General features: G+C 46.3%; 1 protein-coding gene across 1 annotated transcript; it reads right to left on the bottom strand.

Moving 5' to 3' along the window:
* Nucleotides 1-6974: 6974 nt before the first annotated feature.
* AKAP14 (A-kinase anchoring protein 14) lies at nt 6975-22582 on the bottom strand. Its single transcript, XM_033943928.1, has 6 exons — nt 22245-22582; nt 14464-14578; nt 14292-14383; nt 12254-12433; nt 7508-7560; nt 6975-7111 (listed from the first exon to the last, which is right to left on the bottom strand). The coding sequence occupies exons 1-6, from the start codon at nt 22296-22298 to the stop codon at nt 7027-7029; spliced, it is 579 nt and encodes a 192-aa protein (XP_033799819.1). The 5' UTR covers nt 22299-22582; the 3' UTR covers nt 6975-7026.
* Nucleotides 22583-27847: the final 5265 nt, after the last annotated feature.

The following is a 27847-nucleotide window of genomic DNA, read 5'->3' on the forward strand; positions in this document are numbered from 1 at the left end:
TGCCGGCCAAATGCCTTACATGGCAAAGAAACAATTTTACAAAAGTACTGCTATTTTTCACATACGATAGACAGATGCGAAGCTATTTTGAAGTGCTGATTTCTGTGGTTGTCAGGACCTGACCTGTTCTGTTTTGGGTGCACAGGGCACGTTTTAGTTTGGTTAAATAGTTGCACCTTTGCTACTGGAGCAGAAGCAGGAGTTAGTGGTGAATGCACCAACTGAAAGATGCAGTTTGCAGTAGAGAATGACACGGTGACAAAATTCATTCCCGTCCCCACGGATAACCGCGGGAAACCATCTCCATGTCATTCTTTAAGGAGAGAGGGAAGAATCAGAGTATGAATGGGCACAACCACTTAACAAAGAGCAGCAACATTCCAGAGCTGAGATTGTGATGTCATAATGCCTCATTCCACCAATGCTTAAGAGCCAACCTCATCAGTGATGTCACAATGGCTTCATTATCCTATACTTGGCTCACATAAGACTCAGAGTATGAATAGGCACAACAACTGACCTTCAAGCCTTGGATTGAAGAATACTGGTGTAGAAGGACTGAGGTTAAGATAGACCAGGGGTAGGCAATTCCGGTCCTCGAGAGCCACTGGCAGGTCAGGTTTTCAGGATATCCACACTAAATATGTAGGAGATACATTTGCATGCAACAAGTATGCATCTCATACATTTTTAATGTGGATATCCTGAAAACCTGACCTGCCTGTGGCTCTCTGAGACTGGAATTGCCTACCCCTGAGATAGACACTAAAGAACGACACGGGATTGTTTCCTACGGTTATCTGCGGAGATGGGAACGATGATGAATTTTGTCACCTAGTCATTCTCTAGTTTGCACTCTTTTTCTGTTCCAGTCATTACCTTTAAACTGAAATGTGTCACTGGACATCAATGCTGAGAGCCACAGGGGTGATGTGACTTAAAACTACAGATTAAGAGAACTCTTCCACCTGCATCTTTAGATATATTGGATGTTCCGAGAAGAGGGTGTGCTTGTTATCCCAGGACAAGCAGGCATGATATTCTCACATGTGGGTGACGTCATCTACGGAGCCCCGATGCGGAAGCATTTTCAAGCAAACTTGATTGAAGATTTAAGTTTGCTCTGCTGCTCCACGCATGCGTGCCTTCCTGCTCCACTAGGGGGTGCATCCCCTCGTGGTCTCCAGTTCAAAATTTTCCGCGAGCCTAGAAGCCGTGTTTTTCAGGCTCTGCCCCAACTGCCTTCTAGCACCGCGATTTTTTCTTGTTTTTTCACGATTAAGTCGCTGTGCGCGAATTCTTTACCTTTTTATTTGATTCCTGCTTCGTTTTCGACGACCCGGAGGCTTCCGGGTCCCCGTGGCCGCGTGGCTAATCGAGCCGCGGCTACTTTCGATTTAATGTCCCGGCCTTTGACCGGCTTTAAAAGTGCACCCGGTGCGAGCAGCTTCTTTCTCTCACAGATCCGCATCGCCGGTGCATCCTCTGTCTGGGGGCGGCTCATCCAACCGACTCCTGCCCCCAGTGCGCTACTTTCCAAAACAGGGCCCTCCGCCGAAGAAAAGCCCGCATGGCGGACCTCTTCACCCCGGACCAACCCTCCACCTCGGCCTCGAGGTCGGCCCCGGCCTCGGCCCCGGCCTTGACCTCGGCCCCGGATACCTCGGCATCGCCTCGAGACTCGACCCCGAAGTCCTCGGGACAACAGAAAGCCTCGGCTCCGGGTAAGTCCCCTCTTCCCTCTTCAGGTTCTGTAACAGCGAAGAAGCCAGCCTCGGGGACAATGGCGACGCATGGCGGAAGCCCCATGCTTACAGCCCCGTCTAAGCCCTCCAAGCCTTCGGGCCGTGCCTCCACCACACGGGAATACTCTGATACGAGGTCGCCCCCGGTGGAGCGCACAGAGGCAGGGGACATGCCTTCGATGCTGTCCGTGCCCGTCTTCCAGGACCTACTCCGAGCGATGATCACGTCGGAGCTGTCCGCTGCAATGGCCCAGTTTCAATCGGCCCTCGACCTCGAATGTGCCAGACCAACCTGAGCCTCACACCGAACAACCTCGAGGAAAGGTGCGCAATCCTCGCCGCATCCATCCTCCTCGGACTCCTCGCCGAGACGCCCGAGACGTTCCCCCCTCTGCGGACCGCCGAGGGGCAAAACGTCGGGCTAGAACGACAGAAACCTCGAACCGCCGTACCTCCAAGAAGGCCCGAGGTTCACCAACCCTACGAGGCCGTTCTCCCACACCTCGTACAGGACCACTAAGGGTGGCTGAGTTATCACTCTCCAACCCGCGTATCCTCCGAACTCCCCCTCGGACGCATTCTCCGAGGGAGGTCCGGATCGAGGTCACCAATCCGACATCGATCGGTACCCCTAACCCCGGCATCGTCTCCGAGGGGCTCCTCGAGACGCCGAAGATCGACAACCCCGGAACACTCTCACAGTGCTTCCCCAACCTCGGAGCATGGATCAGAGCATGAACCTCGATACTCGAGGGAAGCCTCCTTATCCTTCTCCACCCGGCGAAGGTCTCGTTCCCTGACCCCGCACGGGGCTCCGGGGACATCCTCGCCCATCCTTCACTCGCTTTGTCCAAGACATGGGCCACGCATTGGACTTAGATCTCCAGTCCGACTCCAGATACTCTAAGGAGTACCTGGCGGAGCTGGATATGCCATCACTGCCCAGAGAGTCCCTTCGCTTACCACCTAACCCGGTACTCCAACAGGCCTTCTTCAGGAACCTGGAGACCCCTACATGGTCACGGCCGTACCCTCCAAAATGGAGGCCAAGTACCGCACAGTACCTTATCCGGGATTCGAGCAACCACAGCTCTCCCACCAATCGCTGCTAGTGGAAATCCTCCTTGAAAAAGGCTCACCCGTCCCGGGTCTCAGCAGCGGTACCCCAGGGCCGGGAAGGCCGAAACCCTGGACAAGTTCGGCAGGAGTCTATACCAAAACGCAATGATGGCCTCTAGGGTGCAAAGCTACACTTTCACCTTCACATCATACACCTCAAACACCTCATTGGACTATTGAGAGCCTTTGAGACTGACCTAGCCGGCCTCCCGGCAGGAACGTTCGGCCTGCTTTTAGAGTCCCTCTCCAACCTGCGCCTTCATCTATTCCACGCGGCCCTACGATGGCTTCGAACTCTCCTCCAGAGAAGCAGCCTTCGCTATCGCCATGCGCCGACTAGCTTGGCTGCGCCTGGTCGACATGGACCCCAACTTACAGGACCGGTTAGCAAACCTCCCCTGCGTGGGAAAGGAATTGTTCGATGACACTATCGAGGCGGCGACAAAACGCCTCTCCGAACATGAACGCTCATTTGCCTCCCTTGTCCGGCAAAAGCCCCAAACCGCCCAGCGCCCAGGCCATACAGGGCCCCTCCGCGCCGCTACCCACAAAAGTCCACCCCTGCTTTCTCGCGGCCCCCACCCAGACGTCCCGCAAGCCCATCACAGGGCCATGCCCAAGTCCCAACCGCCCGCGACCACCAAACCATCCCCGTCCTTTTGACGGGACACGCGGAAGGGGGCGGGCCCCCTCCGCCATAGTCCCAGGCCGCCTTCCCAACGGAGGTCGACTCAAAGCCTTTTACCCTCGCTGGGAACAACTCACGACGGACGCATGGGTCCTTGGCGTGATCTCATCAGGGTACTCTCTCAACTTTCGGGCCATTCCCCCGGACAACCCCCCAAGGAATTGCCCTCCCAACAGGACTCAGCTACCTCTACTCCTCTCCGTAAGCTCGAGACCTGCTTCGCCTGAGAGCAGTGGAGAAGGTCCCCCCCGACCAACGGGGGAAGGGCTTCTACTCCCGTTACTTTCTGGTACCGAAAAAAACGGGTAGACCTACGCCCAATACTAGACTTGAGACGCCTCAACAAATTCCTGGTACGGGAAAAGTTTCGGATGCTGTCACTACCAACACTCTACCCCCCTGATCGACGAGGGCGACTGGCTCTGCTCCCTCGATCTCAAGGAGGCGTACACACATGTCCCAGTGCACCCCGCTCACCGCAAGTTTTTGCGTTTCCAAGTAGGGGACTGGCACCTACAATACCGAGTCCTCCCCTTCGGACTAGCATCATCACCTCGGGTCTTCACCAAGTGCCTCGTGGTGGTAGCAGCAACCTTACGCTCCCAGGGCCTCCAGGTATTCCCCTACCTGGACGACTGGCTAATCAAAGCCCCGTCCAAAGAAGGGGCTATCTCAGCGACCCAACAGACTATTACCTATCTACAAAGTCTGGGGTTCAAAATAAACTTCTCAAAATCTCAACTACGCCCCTCACAATCCCTACAGTTCATCGGGGCCACGCTGGACACGGTTCGCCTCCGTTCCTTCCTCCCCCCTCCGCGCCTGGAGGCGTTAGTAAGTCTGAGCCGAAGGATCTCTCGGCTGACCTCAGTATCAGCCCGACAGATGATGATCCTCCTGGGCCACATGGCCTCCACCGTCCATGTCACACCCTTCGCCCGCCTCCATCTGAGAATCCCTCAATGGACCCTGGCGTCTCAATGGCGTCAAGACCGGGACCCGATCGACCACTCCGTGACAGTGACTCCTTCATTGCAACGATCGCTCCGCTGGGGGGCCGACTCTTCAAATCTTTCCAAAGGTTTGCTCTTCCTCACCCCACCCCACAGCAAGGTACTCACCACGGACTCGTCGGAGTACGCTTGGGGAGCCCATCTGGACGGCCTACGCACCCAAGGAATGTGGTCAGCACAAGACCGCCGCTGCCACATCAACGTGCTAGAACTTCGGGCCATCTACCTCGCAGCAGTAGCCTTCCAACATCTGCTCCGCGACCGAGTGGTTCTCATCCGAACCGACAATCAAGTAGCGATGTACTACGTAAACAAACAAGGGGCACAGGGTCTTGGCCCCTTTGCCGGGAAGCCCTGCGCCTCTGGAAATGGGCAATCTCCAACAACACCTTCCTTCGGGCGGTGTACATACAAGGAGAACAAAACTGCCTGGCGGACAGACTCAGCCGCCTCCTCCAGCCACACGAGTGGTCACTACACTCTCAGGCCCTACGAGGAGTGTTCGAACGGTGGGGGACGCCTCAAATAGACCTGTTCGCGTCCCCTCACAATCACAAGCTGCCTCTCTTCTGCTCCCGGATATACTCCCCGGACCAGCTCGAGGCCGACGCCTTCCTCCTCGATTGGGAGGGAAGGTTCCTGTACGCGTTCCCGCCGTTCCCTCTGATACTGCGGACGCTTGTCCACCTGAAAACAGTACAAGCCACCCTGATCCTGATTGCCCCTCGCTGGCCACGCCAGCCGTGGTTTTCCCTTCTACTTCAACTCAGTGTCAGAGATCCACTGCCTCTGCCTCTGTTTCCCTCTCTACTGTCACAGGGTCAGGGTTCACTGTTACATCCCAATCTTCAATTTCTTCATCTGAATGCTTGGTTTCTCTCCCCCTGACTGCTCTCCCCGTGTCTCAATCAGTCAAGGAGATATTGGAGGCCTCTAGAAAAACCTCGACGAGAACCTGCTACTCCCAAAAGTGGACCAGATTCTCAACCTGGTGCTCCTCCCACAGCCAGGACCCGGTGTCGGTCCCCGTCCCCCTGGTCCTTGACTATCTACTTCAACTATCTCATTCCGGCCTAAAGACCAACTCCATTCGAGTACACCTCAGTGCGATTGCGGCCTTTCATCAGCCCCTGGAAGGGAAAGCCCTCTCGCTCCATCCCTTAGTCACTCGCTTCATGAAGGGCATGCTGAACGTCCACCCCCCTCTCAAACCTCCCCCGGTGGTTTGGGACCTCAACGTGGTTCTGGCTCAACTGATGAAACCTCCATTTGAGCCGCTAGACAAATGCCATCCAAAATTCCTCACTTGGAAGGTAATTTTCCTACTCGCGCTCACGTCCGCACGGCGGGTTAGTGAGCTACAAGCTCTGGTAGCGGACCCACCCTTCACGGTATTCCATCACGACAAGGTGGTACTCCGCACCCATCCAAAGTTCCTACCTAAAGTAGTGTCTGATTTCCATCTCAATCAGTCCATTGTCTTACCTGTGTTTTTTCCCAAGCCCCACTCTCACCCCGGAGAAGTGGCGCTCCACACTCTTGACTGCAAAAGAGCGTTGGCCTTTTACCTCCAACGCACTCAGCCACACCGGAAAGTCCCACAACTGTTTTTGTCCTTCGACCCAAACCGGTTAGGTCACCCAGTTTCCAAACGCACCTTGTCCAACTGGTTGGCCGATTGCATCTCCTTTTGCTACGCTCAGGCTGGTCTCGCGCTGCATGGTCGAGTAACGGGACACAAAGTCCGAGCGATGGCAGCCTCCGTAGCCTTCCTCAGGTCAACACCTATTGAGGAAATCTGCAAGGCTGCCACATGGTCTTCGGTTCATACCTTCACCTCCCACTACTGTCTGGCCTCCCTGTCCAGAAGCGATGGCCGGTTCGGCCAATCGGTGTTGCGAAATCTATTTGCTTAAATTGCCAACTTCCCTCCATCCCTCTTCAGTAAGCTTGGAGGTCACCCACATGTGAGAATATCATGCCTGCTTGTCCTGGGATAAAAGCACAGTTACTTACCGTAACAGGTGTTATCCAGGGACAGCAGGCATATATTCTCACAACCCACCCACCTCCCCGAGGTTGGCTTCTTGGCTAGTTAAGTGAACTGGAGACCACGAGGGGATGCACCCCCTAATGGAGCAGGAAGGCACGCATGCGTGGAGCAGCAGAGCAAACTTAAATCTTCAATCAAGTTTGCTTGAAAATGCTTCCGCATCGGGGCTCCGTAGATGACGTCACCCACATGTGAGAATATATGCCTGCTGTCCCTGGATAACACCTGTTACGGTAAGTAACTGTGCTTTTTGGTTTGTGTAGGTTTGTTTTTTTTTCTTGGCATGCATATCTTTTATAGTTTCGGCAAATTATTTTGCATACACTACTAAACCAGAGAGATTGTTACTCCAAAAATTGTTTTCCAATTATGTTTGCCTATTTGCCTTGAATAAAAAAAGAACTAGTCTTAAAAGGTGATGTTCTTCATCAGGAAGATTTTGCTTTCAATTATGTCTTTTAACCATTTTTCTCGAAATCTTGTCTCTCGGGGTCTACAAATGAACAAAGAGAGAGCATATTTTGAAACTTAAACCAATACAAAGGCAGCCTTGCCTAACAAATAGCTCATATAGATAAGAAATCACATGTTGGTTACTTGAGTTACTGTACTAGCTCTAAAGGAAAATGAATCCATCAATCATTATTTACCAGGAAAGCCTTCCATGTGTCCACCTCCTGGAAGTGAGCAGCATAGGATGAGTTTTCCTATTGGAGGTTTAAGGGAACTCTGTAGAGCCTGGTCATGGTTAATGAACCAGGTTCTGTCCCAGCTTGCTGTATTTTTATGTTTCAGTATGTCTTACTATGTCTGTTTTCACAGTGAAGTTTCTGGGACATAGGTTGAGAGATTAGCAGAACAGAAGGCGACTGCAACACAGAAAAATTACCTGTATTCCATCCTGTTTGATTCCAGTATAAAGAATACCTCAATAGGTAATGTCTAGAAGAGATTGAGAAACAACCAATAGACAGCATGACAGATTTGGTATATAATACAAAAAATGCAAAGGTTCAAATCTGGCTTCCTGCTTAGTACATTTTTTTATGTTGAAGATTCAGCCTTCAGCATTGATCCTAATACCTATGCTCTCAAGAGCTAATTCTTATCTAGGTCCCATAAGTGAGAACACAGCTTACAATTAACTCAGAATAACCTCCTCCATCAAACTCTTTCAGGTGGAAAACACTTGTTTATGTCCCCATTTCTCCCTTATCTGTGCATCAAGATGTAAAAACCTTTGGGGAATGTCCCTGACTAGTCAGCTCTTACAAAGTGTGGAGCTATTTCTAATGTGTGCCTTATATAGGCTGTAACTCATGCATTCTCCAATTGCCCAGGCCAAATGCTAGCTAGCTATTTTCCAGGTTCCTTCTCCTAATTGTACCCTCATGCTTCATGGCAGCATGATTAGTCACACCTGCTGCAATTCTGTTCCTGACTGCTTCAAACTTTGTTTCAGACCGTGAAACAGGTCTCCCCCCCACCCACCAATGGTGCTGATGGGCCAAAACTGGCCCAAAGATGGTCCACGCAACCCAGACCCCAGCTAAAATAATTATCTCTCTTTAATTTCACAGGTTCCATTCGTGCCCTCTGCCTGCTGCCTCACAGTTTGTCAGTGCTCAGTTAAGTTCATCAGCCAGAACCCTTTACTGATTCATCATTAAAAACCCTGGTTTACTAGAAAAAAATTTAGATATGAAGTTGGGACCAGGTTCTTTGCCAATTTTCATAGTAAGGTGAAAGACTTGTAATCATGAAAAGAGAATTTGCTGCTATGGATGGTGCCTACATGAGATTTAGTCTTCCTAAAATGTTGATTATGATTTATTACTATATATACTCGAATATAAGCTGATCCGAATATAGGTCAAGACCCCCATTTTCCCCCCAAAAAGGAGGAAAAATGGTTGACTTGAATATAAGACAGGGGGCTTAATATTCAGGTGTCCTGCTTTGCCAGGATCTGCACCCAGCGCTCCTTCCCTCACTCACTCCCTCGCCAGGCACTGCATCCAGCCCCCTTCCCTCCCTGCCCAGCCAAGCTCTCCACCCTGTCCTGTACCTCCTGTCTGCCAATATCCTCAATGCTGCCACGCCTTCAGTATCACCTGTGTACCTGGAATCCCAGGTGGCCAAAGGTGTAGCGGACAGAAGCGAGCTTTCCTTGCTGCTGAGCCATTCACTGCTGCAAGTTCTGGCGGTTCAGCTGTACGCTGTTGCCCGGCACTGAGTGGCTTCCTGAACGGCTGCCCTGAGTTCTCACGAGTTCAATTCAGGGCAGCCATTCAGGAAGCCGCTCAGCACTGGGCAGCAGCATACAGCTGAACCACCAGAACTCACAGCAGCAACCGGCTCAGCAGGGCAGAAGCGCGGAAAGCTCGCTCCTGCCCACTACATCTCTGGATCACCAGGGATTCCAGATACGCGGGTCATACGGAAGGCACAGCGGCCTGCAGGCTATCAGCAGATAGGAGGTACAATGGACAGGGTAGGGAGGAGGGACAGGGTGAAGAGCCTTGTGGCCTGGTGGAGGCCTGCAACAAGTCTGGGAGGGGGGCAGGTGTGCGTTGACCCGAATATAAACCGAGACCCCCATTTTTGGGCCATATTTTTGGCCCCAAAATCTTGGCTTGTATTTGAGTATATACAGTAACTACGTTTATGAAGCAATTATCCCAAGTTAGTGTACAATTGGTGTTCCTTTACATAGATAGCATTATATTAAAAGTATAACAATATTAAAATAACCAAATGTCGTGTGTAAAACCTAATAAATATCTGCACTGCAAGTATATCCTCCTCAGATGGGGTGATATAGAAGTGAACACAATTTAAACAGGCAATATAGAGATAAAAGGTTATCTAATATATACTAAACTCTATTTTCTTTTTATATTCTTTCACTTAGTAACAATGCAGTCTGCTATGTAAGTAAAAGCATTATTTTAAATACATTCAAAGCCTGGATCTCCAATTTCCATTGATTCATGCTTTGAATGTATTTGTAATAATGCTTTTACTTTACTAAAAAAAAAGAAAATAGAGAGAGTATAGTATATAGGTGATATGGAAGTGCCACTGTGTCGTGGCTCGTGGCTAGCGCTGTTTATGGGACGATATTGGAATGGATGTCAGAAGCATGATAGTGCAGTATTTTTGTAGCACCAGTTTTTCGTATGATTCTGGGTAATTCTAGTTAGACAAACATCTGTGTTAGTTAAGGACCGCGCCCAAATAGAAGCGTACGGAAAAACAGGTGAATAAAAATTTAAATATAATGTAGCTAAGGCCAGAAGAAAAAACACACTAAAGATTAATATAAGGAAAAGAATGGTGTTTTCTTGTGTACTTTGCTGTTGAGCTAAATCATGGTGGAAATCATGATTACATGGAGTCCAGTTTAAGTTCTTTGTGTGTACTATAACTGTCCTGTCTTCGGCCACCAGCTTGTGCCAGTGAATAGTTTCTGTTCTTTGTTCAGCTTCCAGCCTTTAGCCTCGTGGTTCTAATTGATAACAGATGTGCTTAGGCCAGTTAGGAAGAGCATATTAGACTCCATATTCCAAACTGAGATATAAAATGTATGAAGTATGAATGGCCAAGATATGAATGAAATTATGAATGTTTGGGGCCCCTGAATGTGATATGTGGTGATATAAATGGTTTATAAGAAGAAACACTAAGGAAAATCCTAAAGTAACATCTGGAAGTAGTTAAGTTAGAATTTGAGATGCTGTATCAGTCTCCAGCAGAGGAGAGGGGGATTTAACCCCCCCCCCTTTTCCTCCAGAGTAAGGTTTCTGTGTAAGGCTGTGCAATTTGAATCTGTCAGCTTAGGAGTTTTTTTCCTTTAAGGCTCAGAACTTGTCAGCATGGAAGGGCTGAGAATTTCTCAGCACCATGATAATAATTGTGAATTCTTTTGAATGTTAATGTTAATTCAGAAATCAAAAGTAATTTTCTGAAACTTTGACTAACTTTAAATGAGGAGGAATGTTTCTTTGTCCAACTTTAAGACCACCCATAGGATTGTTATTGGTTGATTAGGATGATGTCAATAATATGAACCAATTAGACTGCAAATGGATTGTAACGAAGGAATGTCGTCATTTAGGATATATATGGACATGTAACTGGAAAAACGTTGGAATTTTTTATGAGCAAGGCCAGCTGTTGGCTTCTGTAATAATTCTCTGATGCAAAAGATACTCAATTGATTTGCTAATAAAATTAATTGCGTACTCTTATGATCTAATATTGATATCTAATAAAAAATAAGATTTTGGATTTTATTAAAATATTTTGCATCATTATTTTTTCCATTTTCATTTTACAACCCTAGAAAGCTATAAGTACGCATGTGTGCAATTATCCTGCTCAACTGTCACGCAGAAATTACTGAAAATTTAAATTTTTCTATAGATTTTATTTACACTAATTTTTAAGCCTGTTACATTAATGGGTGCTAGAATAGATGTGTATGTGTCTGTCTGTCTTTCTTTCTATCTCTCTCCTTGGCCACTTTCTGTGTCTTTCTTTCTTTCTGTCTCTCTCTTTCCTCAGCTGTCCACCACCACCCCTTGCCTGCTCCCCCTGTCCAGCAGTAGCCCTTCTCCCTTCTTTTTACCTCCCCCATGTCCAGCAGCACCCCTTCCCTGCTCCCCCTGTCCAGCAGAAGCCCTTCTCCCTTTTACCTCCCCCCTATCCAGCAGCACCCCTTTTTACCTCCCCCATGTCCAGCAGCACCCCTTCCCTGCTCCCCCTGTCCAGCAGAAGCCCTTCTCCCTTTTACCTCCCCCCTATCCAGCAGCACCCCTTCCCTGCTCCTCCTGTCCAGCAGTAGGCCTTCTCCCTTCCTTTTACCTCCCCCCTTATCCAGCAGTACCTCTTCCCTGCACCTGTCTCTCTCCCTGGCCCCTGTCTTTCTTTCTGTATGTCTCTGTCTTTCTCTCTTGCCCCCTGCCTGCCTGTATTTTTCTGTTGTGCTATGCCTGACTGTCTCTATGTGGCCCCCTTCTGTCTCCCCCCGCCCCCCCCCGAGCAAAGCATGATTGCTGTCTGCCCCCAGCACACCCCTGTCCCCAAAGTAGCCCCCTTTCCCTCTTCCCCTCCACTTCCCTGAGCATTTGAGAATGTTTACCAGCATGAGACACCTCGCAGCACCCACACGACACCCTCCAGCCATTCCTCTTGAAACCGCCACCGCCGCTCAAATGCCTGCATGTGCCGGCAGCCGTCACAAGCCGCCACGTGCACCTCAAGCCACCGTGTGCCGTAAATAGAATACGGCCACGGAAGGACACAGAACGCTGTCAGGGATCACAAAACCCTAAGTGCGCATGCGCGCTTAGGGTTTTATTATAGAGGATTCCTTGACTTTATACACTGAATTATGCCTTTGCATTTGCTATCCAAGTTTTCATAATGCAGAGTATATTTTGCCGAGCGCGTGGCTAACAATGCTAGCGTGTAAAGTTACAAAGAGTGTACTGAAGTAACCGACCCAATGTAACACTTTGACACTATCATTCGGGTACAGTGATCTTGCATCCTTCCCAACTGTACTGGCTGTTATGGTGAGGAAACAGGAAGGCCAGCTTAATGTTTCCGAATCTTAATGAATACTTACAGCAGGTCTGATTTTGGAGATTTGTATAATGAAATAAACAGATGCGGTTGCTCTTGGAATGGGTTTCCTGCGTGTCGGGATGCTCCACTTCATCTTATAATGATACCTCTTATAATACTTCTGGTCCTCTTCATGCAAAAAGTCAGTGCAATGAAGCCAGCTGTCATGCATTTCCCAGGTCTGTACAAAGAACAGGCACAGTAATCACGACAGCAAGTTTCAATGAATGGCTACCGGTATAACAAAATCCAGTATTTACATTTTCAAATTACACTCAACAAGAACACAATTGTTGATTAGAAAGATGTATGCTCTAAATCAGGAGTGTCAAAGTCCCTCATTGAGGGCCGCAATCAAGTCGTGTTTTCAGGATTTCCCCAATGAATATGCATGAGATCTATTTGCATGCACTATGCAAATAGATCTCATGCATATTCATTGGGGAAATCCTGAAAACACAACTTGATTGCGGCCCTCGAGGAGGGACTTTGACACCCCTGCTCTAAACATTTGGGAAAAAAAGAAAGATGTATGCTCAGAGACCCGAAGACCAGTTGATGATATACCCCACGCAATAGGTCTCGCCATCCAATCATTGCATACTGCTTTCAAAAACAGTATTTGTTTCCACCACGTCTACCAGAAGACTATTCCACGCATCTACCACCCTTTCTGTAAAAAAGTATTTCCTTAGATTACTCCTGAGTCTTATCACCTCTTAACTTCATTCTAGGCCCTCTCACTCTGGAGTTTCAACTGAAAGAGACTCACTTTATGTATATTTATGCCACATAGGTATTTAAATGTGTCTATCATATCTCCCTTCTCCTGTCTTTCCTGGCGGATATGGAAAAAAAATTGTGTGCCCACCCAAAATACAATGTCTGGCTACGCCACTGAAAAATGTTTTAGCTTCCAGATCTGATGAGAGCCTTGTTTTTCCTTCTCCTGATGGAAGCTGACTTGTTCTCCCTCTTTGTGTTGTGAGGACCTGCTTTGTTACATTTGTTTTACATTTCACATCAGTGCTGCCTTCATTGTCTGTTTGCTTTCCACTGCTTTCTATCTGTTATCTAAAAGTGACAACAATCTGGCTTAAGATAAAATCAAATTTTGCTCATTTCTGTCAATCTTCCTAGCAGCCAGTTGAGAACCAGATCCGAGAAGTAGAGGCTGCCAATTCAAGTCCCACTGGAGCTGTTTTATGGCAGGCCTTTGCTCAGTGTGCAATTGCAGCTAAGAGAGAACCTAGAATGGAGAACAAAAGTGAGGATATTATAACGCTTTTGTGTTGCTCCGTGGTGCAACTCCGCCTCAAATATTGTTTGCAGTTCTGGTCACTGCATCTCAAAAAAGATATAACGGCATTAGAAAAGGTACAAAGAAGGGTGACAAAAACGAAAAGTGGTTAGGATGACTTCACTATGAGGAAAGGCTAAAGAACCTAGAGCTCATGTAGAAGGCTGAGGGGAGATATGACAAGAGTTCTATAAAATACTGAATGGAGTAGAATGGGTACATATGAATCATTTGTTTATTCTTTCCAAAAAGGGGGGCATGTAATGAAACTACTAATTAGATTTAAAACAAATTGGAGAAACTATTTCTTTACTCAGTGTGTAATTCAACTCTGGAATTCGTTGCTAGAGGTTGTAGTAAAAGCAGTTAGCTTTGCAGGATTTAAAAAAAGGTTTGGCTAATAATCTAAAAGTCCATAAGTCATTATTGAGATGGACTTGGGAAAATCCACTGCTTATTCCAAGGATAAGCAGCATAAAATCTGTTTTATTTTTTTGGGATCTTGCCAGGTACCTTGGGACCTGTATTAGCCACATTGGGCTTGATGGACCTTTCATCTGGCCCAGTATGACAATGCTTATGTTCTTATATTCAAACATCTGTAAGTATTCTGAGTTTAAAAGCTATGCAAGGGCCAGGTGAAAGTTCAGACAGGAAGCCGAGTTATCTCCTTGATTACCCATGAGCAATACAAATGTTCAGGCTGTGGATATTTCATGGACTGATATGTCACACTCACAGAAACGTATTCTTCAAGCTGCTGTAATCCTCGTTCCACCGTAAAGTCTTCACATGCCATCCACTGAATATCCTTGATATAGTAACTCTGTTCTGAAAATAATACACTTATGAATCCACAGCACTTTGTGGGGCTTGAAAATGAGATGGTATCAGCGATATGCTTTCCTTACCTTTTAAAAAAGAGTCCTCTATGCTTTGAAAATAGTTGACGGAATAACTGACTGCAACTCCGACAATACCAGATGCGATTTTCTCAGCTGCTTCATCTTCAAACTGTATGCTCCGCTTTAAAAGAGAAAATAAAAGAGTTGATTCTCGCCATTCTTGCCCCCCCTTTTTACAAAACCATAGTGCGGTTTTTAGCACCGGCTGCAGCGGTAACAGCTCCGACGCTCATAGAAATTCTATGAGCGTCGGAGCTGTTACTGCTTTGGATGATGCTAAAAGCCACACTATGGTTTTGTAAAAAGTGTGGGGGGAGGGTAGAATTTTAAATGTAGTCTTAAACCTAGGGGGTCCTTTTATTAAGGTGCACTAACCAATTTAGCACACGCTAAATGCTAAGGCATCCATTATAGTCTATGGGCGCCGTAGCATTTAGCACGAGGGGGAAGAATTGGCTAGTCGATGCCCAGAAGAAGAGAGAGTGAAGCACGCTGAGGACATTGACCTGAGACCGAAACGAAAATTGAAGAAGGGAAAGTCAACGATTCTGGTGGGAGACTCGATACTGAGACATGTGGACAGCCACATATCAGGAGGGAGAGAGGATCGACTGGTGACCTGCCTCCCAGGAGCGAGAACCAAGGACATCGTGGACAAAATTGGGATGATCCTGGATGGAGCGGAGACGGAAGAGACCACAGTAATGATCCACATTGGGACGAATGATGTCAGCAGGAGAGACTACAGAAGAGGCACGCTGATAGAACAGTTCAAGATTCTGGAAAGGAAGCTGAAGATGAGGGCCCAGAAGATAGTATTCTCAGAGATCCTACCGGTACCGAGGGCAGATGTGAAAAGGCAGGAAGAACTACAATCAATAAATGCGTGGATGAGGAGATGGTGTGAGGAAGAAGGATTCCTCTTCGTGAGAAACTGGACAACGTTCTGGGGCAAGAGCAAGCTCTACAGGAGAGATGGACTGCACCTGAGCGCGGCGGGAACAAGACTTCTAGCAAACAACGTCAAGAGAGGAATAGAACAGGCTTTAAACTAAGAGAAAGGGGAAAGCCGACAGTCGACCTAGCGTCGATGATTCGGAAGAAGGTATCCCGTGAAGATACTGAGGGGAAAAAAGGCAGGGAAGAAACAAGAGACAAATTACAGGAGTCAACTAACCCAGAAGAGGAGGTTAGAAAGATTGTAGCAAAAGAGAAGACACCAAAGACTGAAGCACAGGGAAAAGAAATGAAGACAACAAAATGCCAGGATCTAAACTGCATATATACTAATGCAAGGAGTTTAAGAAACAAAATGGGGGAGCTAGAAGCCATGGCCAATGCAGAGGACATAGACATCATTGGAATCTCTGAAACGTGGTGGAATGAGGAAAACAAATGGGATACAGCACTGCCAGGGTACAAGCTCTATCGCCGGGATAGATCAGGTCAGAAAGGAGGAGGAATAGCCCTATACGTAAAAGAAAGCATACAATCGACAAGAATGGACACAGCGGAGATGATCAACAAACTGGAATCGCTATGGGTTAAAATACCGGGTAGGAAAGGGCATGAAATAAAGATGGGCCTATACTATCGTCCACCCGGGCAAACCGGAGATAGCGATAAAGAAATGGATGCCGAGATGAAGCGAGAATGCAAAAGCGGTTACACAGTTGTTATGGGAGACTTCAACTATCCTGGGATAGACTGGAGTCTTGGAAGCTCAAGATGCGCTAGGGAGACAGAATTCCTGGAGGCTATACAAGATTGCTTCATGGAGCAGCTTGTTAGAGAACCGACGAGAGGAAATGCCACTCTGGATTTAATCCTAAATGGACTAAGGGGACCTGCAAAGGAAGTGGAAGTAGTGGGACCGTTGGGAAACAGTGATCATAATATGATCAAGTTCAAGGTTGAAGTAGGCATACCGAACGGAAAGAGAACCATAGCGACATCTTTCAACTTCAGGAAAGGAAACTATGAAGCAATGAGGGAAATGGTAAGGAAGAAACTTAGGAACACTTCCAAAAAATGGCAAACAGTAGAACATGCCTGGTCTTTTTTCAAAGACACAGTGAGCGAGGCACAAAATCTGCACATCCCCAGATTCAGAAAGGGGTGCAAAAAGGGTCGAACAAAAGACCCAGTATGGATGACTAAAATAGTGAAGGAAGCGATAGGCAATAAGAAAAATTCATTTAGGGAATGGAAAAAGGACAAAACTGAAGGGAACCAGAAGGAGCACAGGAAGTATCAAAAAGAATGTCACCGTGTGGTTCGAAAAGCCAAAAGAGAGTATGAAGAGAGGCTAGCCAGGGAGGCGCGAAATTTCAAACCGTTCTTCAGATATGTTAAAGGGAAACAGCCAGCTAGGGAGGAGGTAGGACCGCTGGACGAAGGAGACAGGAAGGGAGCGGTGAAGGAGGAGAAAGAAGTCGCAGAAAGACTCAACATGTTCTTCTCGTCTGTATTTACAAACGAAGACACAACCAACATACCGGAACCTGAACAAATATTCAATGGAAATCAAGCAGAAAAATTAACATCCATGGAAGTGAGCCTTGATGATGTACACAGGCAGATAGAAAAACTTAAAACTGACAAATCCCCGGGTCCGGCGGAATCCATCCCAGGGTTCTGAAGGAATTAAAGGAGGAGATAGCGGAACTACTGCAGCAAATATGCAACCTATCCTTGAAAACAGGCATGATCCCGGAGGATTGGAAGATAGCCAATGTCACGCCCATCTTTAAAAAGGGATCAAGAGGTGACCCGGGAAATTACAGACCAGTGAGTTTGACCTCGGTTCTGGGGAAACTGACGGAAGCACTAATTAAAGAACACATCGATGAACATCTGGAAAGAAACGAACTTTTGAAAACAACCCAACATGGTTTCTGCAGGGGGAGATCGTGCCTAACGAACTTATTGCACTTCTTCGAAGGAATTAACAAACGGATGGACAGAGGAGACCCCATAGACATCATATACCTTGATTTCCAAAAAGCCTTTGACAAGGTGCCTCACGAACGTCTACTCCGGAAACTGAAGAACCATGGAGTGGACGGAGACGTACATAGATGGATCAGAAACTGGTTGGCGGGTAGGAAACAGAGGGTAGGGGTGAAGGGCCACTACTCGGACTGGATGGGGGTCACGAGTGGGGTTCCGCAGGGCTCAGTGCTCGGGCCGCTGCTATTTAATATATTCATAAATGATCTAGAAACAGGCACGAAGTGTGAGATAATAAAATTTGCGGACGATACAAAACTATTTAGTGGAGCTGGGACTAAAGAGGAATGCGAAGAATTGCAAAGGGACTTGAACAAATTGGGGGAATGGGCGGCGAGATGGCAGATGAAGTTCAACGTTGAGAAATGTAAAGTATTGCATGTTGGAAACAGAAACCCGAGGTACAACTATACGATGGGAGGGATATTATTGAATGAGAGCAACCAAGAAAGGGACTTGGGGGTAATGGTGGACATGACAATGAAGCCGACGGCACAGTGCGCAACAGCCGCTAAGAAAGCAAATAGAATGCTAGGCATAATCAAGAAGGGTATTACAACAAGGACAAAAGAAGTTATCCTGCCATTGTATCGGGCGATGGTGCGCCCGCATCTGGAATACTGCGTCCAATATTGGTCTCCGTACCTTAGGAAGGATATGGCGTTACTCGAGAGGGTTCAGAGGAGAGCGACACGCTTGATAAAAGGGATGGAAAACCTCTCATACACTGAGAGATTGGAAAAACTGGGTCTCTTTTCCCTGGAGAAGAGGAGACTTAGAGGGGATATGATAGAGACTTATAAGATCATGAAGGGCATAGAGAGAGTAGAGAAGGACAGATTCTTCAAACTTTCGAAAAATAAAAGAACAAGAGGACACTTGGAAAAGTTGAAAGGGGACAGATTTAAAACGAATGCTAGGAAGTTCTTCTTTACCCAACGAGTGGTGGACACCTGGAATGCGCTTCCAGAGGGAGTAATAGGGCAGAGTACAGTACAGGGGTTTAAGAAAGGATTGGACAATTTCCTGCTGGAAAAGGGGATAGAGGGGTATAAATAGAGGATTACTGCACAGGTCCTGGACCTGTTGGGCCGCCGCGTGAGCGGACTGCTGGGCATGATGGACCTCAGGTCTGACCCAGCAGAGGCATTGCTTATGTTCTTATGTTCTTAAATCGGTTTGCGTACCTTAATAAAAGGACCCCCTAGTATGCTTTACAAAGTCCAAGTAAAAAACCAAAAATCTGAAGAGTGAAATAGATAACCACGTTAACCCCCCTCTTTTTTTTTCTTAAACGATATGTACCAATGACAGGAGCAATGTTACAATATGGGAATTAAAACAAAGATTAAATTGAAATTTTGATTTAAAATTTGAAGCCTCCTTTTACAAAGCTGCGGTAAATGCTCCAACACCCATTCAAATCCTATGGGCATCGGAGCATGTACAATGCTAGCCCGCGCTCTCGAGCTTGATAAAAGAGGTCCTTAAATTTTTGAAAATATCAGAAGAGCCCTGAGTAGTGACCGTTAGTCTTAAACCATGGCCTTAGAAGCTTTAAAATTGGGTACCTCTGATGGGTATAAAAGCATATAATCCAGTGCCATATGAGTTCACTGGAGCCCACTAGAAGCCTACAAGTCAGCTGTTCTAGCCAACACAAATATAATTGCTCATCTCATGCAGCAACTAATCACACAGGAGCCCTTTTACTAAGCTGTTTGAAGTGTAAATGCACACGGCACAAGGTGTGCTAAAGCGTTCTGCCTTAGTTTTGCCATTTAGGGGTGCTAAGTGCACTTTTGTTTTGAAGGGGGCATATCAGGGGTGGAGAATAGGAGTGGAAGCGCTATTTAGTTAACTCGCTGACATTACCACTGTACTAACTGGGAAATGCATCTATGACAAGGAAGCCCTTAGGGGCTGATTCTGTAAGTGGAGCCAGCCGTGGCAAGCATCTAGAAAATAGTTCCTGCTGCAGGTCGATCATGGACAGGTGCTGCTTACAGAATAGATGTCTGCACGGGAACAGGGATTGTGGGAATCCCGTGGGTCCCACAGGACTCCCGCAGGGATCCCTCCCAGGTCTATGGGACTCTCGCAGGGATCCCCCTCCAGGTCTATGGGACTCCTGCAGGGATCCCCCCCAGGTTCACGGGGATGGAACCAGGATTCCTGAGGCCTGGAAAGAGAATTAGTAGAAGATAGACAAAAGCAGAAACTGGGACCAAGATGATGGAAAAACAAAATGTCCCACCAGCTACAGCAAGGGAGATATTCGTTTTGAGGGGGGACTAAGATCTCATGATTATGCCACCAATTGTGTTTAGTACAAAATGAAGTACTGTGTTTCCCTGAAAATAAGACCTACCCCGAAAATAAGCCCTAGAATGATTTTCGGGGTAGGTCTTAATATAAGCGCTACCCCCAAAAAATAAGCCCTAGTGCCTCTCAGTTCTGCTTTAAATGATTTTGATGTTGTATTGTTTGATTCTTTACTCATTGCTGAATTAAAAACCATTTGTGGATCTTAGAAGGACCTCTCACAAGTTACCGCTGCCAGATGGTGGAACCAGCTTTGTTCTACAGAAATGAGCTTTTTATTGCCAAAAAATCCAACTCTTTTATTTCTTTTAACAAGACATGGTCGACTCTACAGTCACATGACCTGTCTATTCTAATTCTTTCAGTGATGTATTTTCACTGTTATTTTGTTTATATTGTATTTTATTGTTGGTTTAAATAAACTAAGACTAAAAAAAAAACCAATCAAAACCGTTAGAAGTAATTGCTGCTTTTTATGGGGGACAGATAACTTTTATGGGGGGACGGGTGAAGACAGAGGAGATTCCTCGCAGGGTCGGGTGGGGACGGAGGCAATTCCTTGCGGGTTAGGCAGGGACGGACAGGATTTCTGTCCCTGCGCAACTCTCTATTACAGAACCATGGCTAGCAAGGACCCTGGGCGTCAGAAATGTAGCCCAGGGTTTTACAGGTCTACATTTGCATAGAGAATGACACAGGGACAAATTTGTCTCTGTCCAAACAGGAACTCAGTTTCCCCATCCCGTCCCCACGAGTTTAGTCTGTCCCATTTTAGAAAACTCTGCCTTAACCACACAAGCCTTAAATATTTATGATTTTTAAGTATTTGAGGCTTGTGCAGATGAGGACAGAGTTTGCAGACGCAGGGACAGGAAAACTTGCTGGGATGGGATGGGACAATGAGTACCCTTGGAGATGGGGAAAAATTTGTCCCAACTTCTCTACTCTAAATCAAAACCCCTTATGGAAACAGATACCCCCTCTGCAACACTAAAAGGCCTTAAGTACACACAAACCACCTATCACGCAACATATAACAGCAGGAAAAGAAGAAAAAAGAAGTGGAGAAAAGGCCTCAGTTCAGCTTCATCTGGCAAAAACTCCACTTCTTCAAAATAAACACTCCTGCACACCCAACAAAATGTAGAAAAAAAGCACTGTGGTAGCCTGTCCCCCATGTCATTCTCTACTTAGAACAGTATAGAAAATTGAATAAATAGTGTGTGAAGAATTTCAGCCTCTGATAACCAGGCCAGAGCTGGTATTGTGACATCATAAAGCCTCATTTCACCAATGCCTAAGAGCCAGCCTAAGAGTGAAGTCACAATGGCTTGATTGTCCTTTACTTGGCTCACTTTTACTACATTTTGATTTCTAGTGATGCAGTAATCAGAGAATGACACAGGGACAAATTTGTCCCTATCCCTGTGAGTTTTGTCATTGTTCTGTCTCTGCCCCATTCCAGTAAGCTCTGCCTTAACCGCACAAGCCTTGAACACTTATGATTTTAAAGTGTTTGAGGCTTTTGCAGATGAGGACAGAGCTTGCATGTTCTTAAATAATGAATGAGGGGGGGGGGCCTTGCTATATAATCTTGAAACTGTGCCCCCTGTATACAATGTTCTGATTGTGTATTTGTGTTAATAAGATATGAAACTTACTGAAGAATATTGAACTTAAGACACAATGGCAGTAATTCTGCCTCTTCTGGGGTGCTGTTGGTAACCTTTCTGCCGGCCCTCACTGGTGCCATGGGTCCTGCATGTATCAGAAGGGCCGCATTGAGGTGAAGGAAGACATCTTTTTTCTTATGGGTCCCACGGCGACAAAAGGGCATCTGCTAAAACTCAGGGGGGGGAAGATTTAATGGGGTCACCAGGAAATACTTCTTCACCGAAAGGGTAATTGATCGATGGAATGGTCTTCCACGTCAGGTAGTGAGGCCAGTAACACGCTTGACTTCAAGGGAGGATGGGACAGATGGGTGGGGGTCGCTCTAGAGGAATGCTTAAAAGATGGATTCTGGAAGGAGGGAGGGTTCTTGAGTGGGCAGAACCACCATCGGCGCTTTTCTGCCCTCATACTCTATGTTTCTATGAAGTGCTCTCCCTAGAGGAATTTACACATTAAATTTTATGGGAGAGATGAATCTTACCTAAAGATATTATATGCTCCGTTTGCTCAGCAGCTGCTATTACATTTCCTCCCTCCCCCCCCCCCATTAAGGTCTCATTGGTACCTTTCAGCGTTGTGAAACATGCCCCTAACTATCAAAAATATGAATTTACTATCACGGAAAAACCTCGGCTCTTGCTAGAATGAACCTATTAAACGGCCCATTTATCCTTAATTTTGTCTCTGCATTCTAGGAAAGGGTCTGACCAAGTTGTCCTTCTCAAGGCTAGGAACGCTAATCGATGGCAGAACAGCTCTAAAAGCGAAATACCCACCTGTGCCGATCGTTTGGCCATTTGGGTATTCTGCGCTGACGCCTGTCTCGCCATCGAGCCTTATTTTGCAGGTTACAGGGGGGGAAATGGTCGGATTCAGCAGTAACCAAGGCGACAGGACAACTATCCAACAGCAAACAATTGTGCCGGGACTGCGTTGAGCAGCAGAGGCGGCTGGCAGTCACAGGAGGGCCGTGGGAAGGGCAGGCGAGAAAGTGAAAGTGCTGACCGGGGAGCGGTCTCTGCTCTGGGGCACAATTGTGTTTTACGGGAGCGGGTGGCTCTGTTCGGGTTGTTCCAAAAAGTCTTTGAAATTCGGATCGGTTCCCCTCGTTCTCTGCCCCGCTGCCTCTTTCTTGACTTCAGAGACCTTTTCACTTTCTGTCCACCAGCTCCAATGTGAGGCTGTTCTGCAAAGCAGGGATTCTGAGTTTAATCCTTGGATTCTGATTTTCAGAATACTGTATACACAAGGAAATCATAGGTAGGGTGACGCTTTTTTGTTTGGGGGAGCCCCACAAGCTCCGCCCCATAATAGTACTAATTGGAATACCATTTTTTCCATATCTATACATAGATCTCCGGTATGAGGAACGGCTGAAAAGATTACAGCCATACTCACTCGAGAAACGGAGAGAGAGAGGAGACATGATTGAAACGTTTAAATATATCACGGGCCGTATCAAGGTAGAAGAGGATATCTTCTTTCTTAAAGGTCCCTCGGCCACAAGAGGGCATCCGCTGAACATCAGGGGTGGGAAATTTCATGGCGACACCAGGAAGTATTTCTTCACTGAAAGGGTGGTTGATCATGGAATGAACTTCCACTTCAGGTGATTGAGGCCAGCAGCGTGGGATATACATGTGGGAACTCTAGGGGGGTAATGTCATGGGGGGTGGGTCATTAGAGTGGGCAGACTTGATGGGCCATGGCCCCTTTCTGCCGTCAACTTCTATGTTTCTATGATATAATCTTATTAACAGTATATAATGGTTAACCACAAAATTAAACTACACAAAGCATACTGTATGTGTGCTTCTCAATATTCATTCCTACCAGAACACAGATAATCCCTATGCAAATATGGGACCATAAACTAAAAGTACTACTCTTCTCCCTCCATATTTACGGTTTCAGCAATTGCATTTTCTATTATTCACGGTTTTTAGGTTGCTGGCTCCTCCCCCCCCCCCCCCAAAAAAAAAAAAAATTACATCAGCTTGCAAAGAGAAATCGCTGATTCCAAGTGTTTACAGAGGTACTTTCTTCACCGTGTTTTGCCTCTCCTTCAGGAACAGGCCAGGTTCCCACCATGTTATTTGCGATTTCACCATATTCATGATGATTTTTAATAGAAAACATCGAATAACATATGAAAAAGTTATTCACAGTTTTTCTGTATTTTTGGTTCTGTTAATCCCCTATCACAGCGAATACGAAGGGAGAAGTGTAATATAAAGGAAACCCTAAGATTCAAGACCCTGCATGCAGTACAACCACAGAGAAATAGAAACAAATGCATTTCTTCCTTAACAGTACAAAATACAGACAGCAGATGCAAATTCTCAAAATTGACACAATTCAATCACTAAATTGAAAATAAAACCATTTCCCCCATCCTATATTACTTCTCTCTGGGGTTGGCGGTGGTCCCCGACACCCAGAGTATTATTTGGTTTCTATGATATTGTCACTCCTAAACCAAAAAGCCTTTCAGCTGTTGTGTCAGGAGCAATTTTGCTTGGAAAAAAAAGCAATTTTGACACAGTGGCTGGCCAAGGATGCTCCGACTTACAAGTCAGTGGAGATCTTTGATGATCATGCATGCCTCCTTGGAACGTAGACATTGTACTGATCTCGACACTGGGCCGGGTCAACAATTTACTTTGATCTGGGAACTCTTTTGGATGACTCTTACAGCTATGGCCCGGAGTATACTCTTGAACCTGTAATTTGTGTTGTGCTTCGCTCCCTGTGCTCACGGATTATTATGTTTATGTTTCTATTCGGGGGAATGGGGTGGGTAGGAAGGATTGTATTTGTGCACAAATGTAAGAACTCTGTTGTGTTTTGCTATGGATGTTTCTATGCACGTTGAAAATTAATAAATATATTTAAACATAAAAAACCATTTCCTCTACCTTTGTTGTGTGGTGATTTAATTAGTTTCTGGTTGGACTTCCTACTGACTGTACATCCAACATTTTTTTCTTTCTGCCTCCTGCATGCTTCCTCTCCTCTGGACCTCATTCCCTTCCCCAACCACCTCTCTCTGCCCCTCCATGAGTACAATTGTTCTTCCTCTCTCCTCCACCCCTATTGGCAACATGTGTCCCTCTCTCTCTCCTCTGTTATGATCTTGCATCTCTCTGTTCTTCCTCAGGGTCTCTCCCCTTCTGACTCGTCTGGCTTCACCTCCCATAGTCCAGCATCTGCCTCCTGTCTTTTCCCTTTGCTCCAGGTCTCTCTCTTTCTCTCTGTCTTTCTTCTGCTTACAACCCATTCCCCGTCCTATTGGCAATGTCTCCTCTCTCCCTCCTCTGTTATGATCTTGCATCTCAATGTTCTTCCTCAGGGTCTCTCCCCCTCTGTCTCTTCTTTTTGCATCTCCCATAGTCCAGCATCTGCCTCCTGTCTTTCCCCTTTGGTCCAGGCCTCTCTCTCTCTCTTCTGCTTACACCCCCCCACCCCCCAGCATTTGTTCTCCTTTCTTCCAGGTCTTTCTCTGCTTCTCTCTCTCTTTCCTTCCTCCCTGGTCCAGAATCTTTCCACCTCTCTGCAGTCTCTTTCTCTTCCCTCTATACACCCCCAAGTCCAACATCTGCTCCCCTCTCTTCTGCCTCCCCTTTGTTCAGGTTTCTCCCTCTATCTTCCTTCTGCTAACATTTTGAGTCCTCCCACCTTTGATCCTGGTCTTTCTGTCTCTCTCACTCTTTGTCTTCCCCCTCCCCAGGGCCTGGCATCTCCTCGTTTCAGGGTGTTTCCCCTCTCTAACCCCTCTAGTACAGCATCTGCCTTGTCTTCCGTTCAAGTCTGCTTTCCTGTCCCTCAAAGTCCTTTTCTGTCCCCACCCCCAGTGTCCAGATCCAGCGTCTCTGGCAATCCCCATCCTGCCAGGGCCTTACCTCCGCTGCTTCCCACGCTGTGACCACAGCCTCCTCTGACATAAGTGGCAGGACTGCAGCAGAGGGGATGTGCTGCAGAGACTGACGGCAGCCTGCTAGGTTCACTCTGCAGGCTGCCATAATTAGCTTTAAAGGGGGAGAATCTGGAGGACGCTGAAGGGGAAGCCGAGGAAGACAGCCTGAATCCTAGTCCACAGTCCGTGAGGCTTAGCCGCAGGAGGGAGGGAAGGAAGCTGGGGCAGTGCCAATTTTGGGGGAGGCCACAGCCCCTATGACCCTCCCCCCTCCGTTACAATGCCTATGAAAATGCATGAGACAAAAGTGATGTATGCAAATCTCTATCATGCATATTCCTTGAAGATATCCTCAAAACTCAACTAAGAACCACTCATCAGATTACTCCCCCTCTCTTATCTGATCACTCCTTGTTCCAAAGCTCCTTGTCCATTGTAAGAAGTTCATCTTCTGTGCCTTTATACATTAGAGGTGTTTAAATGTTCCCAAAGTATCTCCCCAATCTCAACCTCCTCTAGGACAGATGTTAGGGATGGGCGACCCAAACTTTTGCTACAATGGTGCAAAATTTATTGAAGTGTGCACTTATCCCCAATGGTTTGTATATGGTGGAAACAAAGCACAATATAATTTTTTTCACTTTAATGACATTTCCTATGTTATTGCAAATGACAGCCTATCCCTAATAACCATATTTAAACCTTTAAGAGTGTTTCAATTTGTTTTATAATGAAGATTGCTGAGGAGACCCCATCTAGTTTATATCCACTCGAAGGTATGATCTCCAGAAATGCACAAAGTACAGCAACTGAATGAGGTCACAGTAGAGACTTATAGAAGCACTATTACCTCCTTTTTCCTGTTGATCATTCCTCTTCCTATGCATCCAAGCTTCCTTTTTGGCTTCTACCATTGCCTTTGCTACTTGTTTGACCATTTAAAGCTGATCAGTCACTTCACAATCCTGCTTGTTTTCATACACAGAACTTAGCCCCATATAGCATACTGCTTCCTCGGGATTTATCAACAATGCTTGGCACTGCACTTATAACATTAAATCTTTAATTGCCAAATTTTACTGTTTTTCCAGGCTCTAGTGGATCCCTACTATTTTTCCACACTTGCTAGGGTATCTACCAAAATGCATTCCTCAGGGTAGGCTTTCTATTGTACTGTTTATAAAAATGTTAAAAAGAACCAGACCAAAAAGCAAGACTACTGATAATTCCATCTTTCCTTGAAATTATGGTGTGTGATGAGGGGACAGCACCAGAGGATTAACAGGGGCAAGAGGGTGCATGTGCTCACTCGTATCATGTACTGGTGTACAGACAAAGAACGAAGCAGTGCAGTCTTGGTGAGTTTGGGCATGCTATCTAAAGAGAGCCAGCCAATGGGAAGAATCTCTTCCATGTTCCGATAGCAGGGCTCAGGCTCCCTACTACCCTCTGACTTTCTATTTTTAAATTTTTTCCCCCCTACAGACTATCCACAATAGGCACTCATGTTTTTCTGTGAAATATACTTAAAAACACATTTTTCAATGTATGTTTGTACACCAGTACATGATATGAGGGCGAACTTCATGAAAAGTTTCCATCCTGACAAAGAGCAAGATTAGCATTGCAATCCAGCAGATGGCATTAACAAACATCTATGGTAGTGGCTCTACAAAGACCAATTGAGGAGGGGGGGGGTAAATTTCCCCAATTTTTATAGGTATCATCAGGCCTATATCATGCGCCAAGGTATGTATTGGGTCCTCCCAGAGCTTTTGGAACAACTACCAGAATGGTTATGGGTGGAGAGATCACTTATATTTCCACTCAGGCTTGATCTTCTTCTTAGTATAAAAATGCCTAGAATACGTAAAGACAATAGAGTATTAATGGATACTTGGAAAACATTAAGACTTATAGACAAATTAACTCCTGATTCTATTTTAAAATCGACACAACAATCTATTTGGGTAAACTCCAAGATACAAATAGGCGGGTTTAAGGTTGTCTGGAAGGATTGGATTAAAGCAGGTATAAGATCCTTAAAGGAAGTAATTGATAATGGTAAGCTGCTTGATTTTTCACAATTGCAACATAAATATGGTCTGAATAAAAAACAAAGTTATAAGTGGTTGCAATTGAAGCAGACTATTCAGGTGGGGTTCCCTGAATGGAAATCTTTAAATGTTCATTACAGCTTAGAATTCTTATGTTTCCAGGCAGATTTTCTGGGACACCAGACCGCAAAGTGGTATAAAATTATATCTAATTATTTGAATAAGAAACCTAAAAATGGATTAAGAGATATTTGGAGCATTGAGATTAAGCATCAGATTAATGCATCTCAATGGCCACGTATTTGGTCTTGGAGAATTAAAGGTACGATGTCGGCATCTATTAGGCAAACATGGTTCTTCTTGTTGCATAGAACATTCTGGACCCCTACTAGATTACAAAAATTAG

Source organism: Geotrypetes seraphini, chromosome 5 (assembly GCF_902459505.1).
Source record: "Geotrypetes seraphini chromosome 5, aGeoSer1.1, whole genome shotgun sequence".
In the NCBI taxonomy this organism is placed as follows: domain Eukaryota; kingdom Metazoa; phylum Chordata; class Amphibia; order Gymnophiona; family Dermophiidae; genus Geotrypetes; species Geotrypetes seraphini.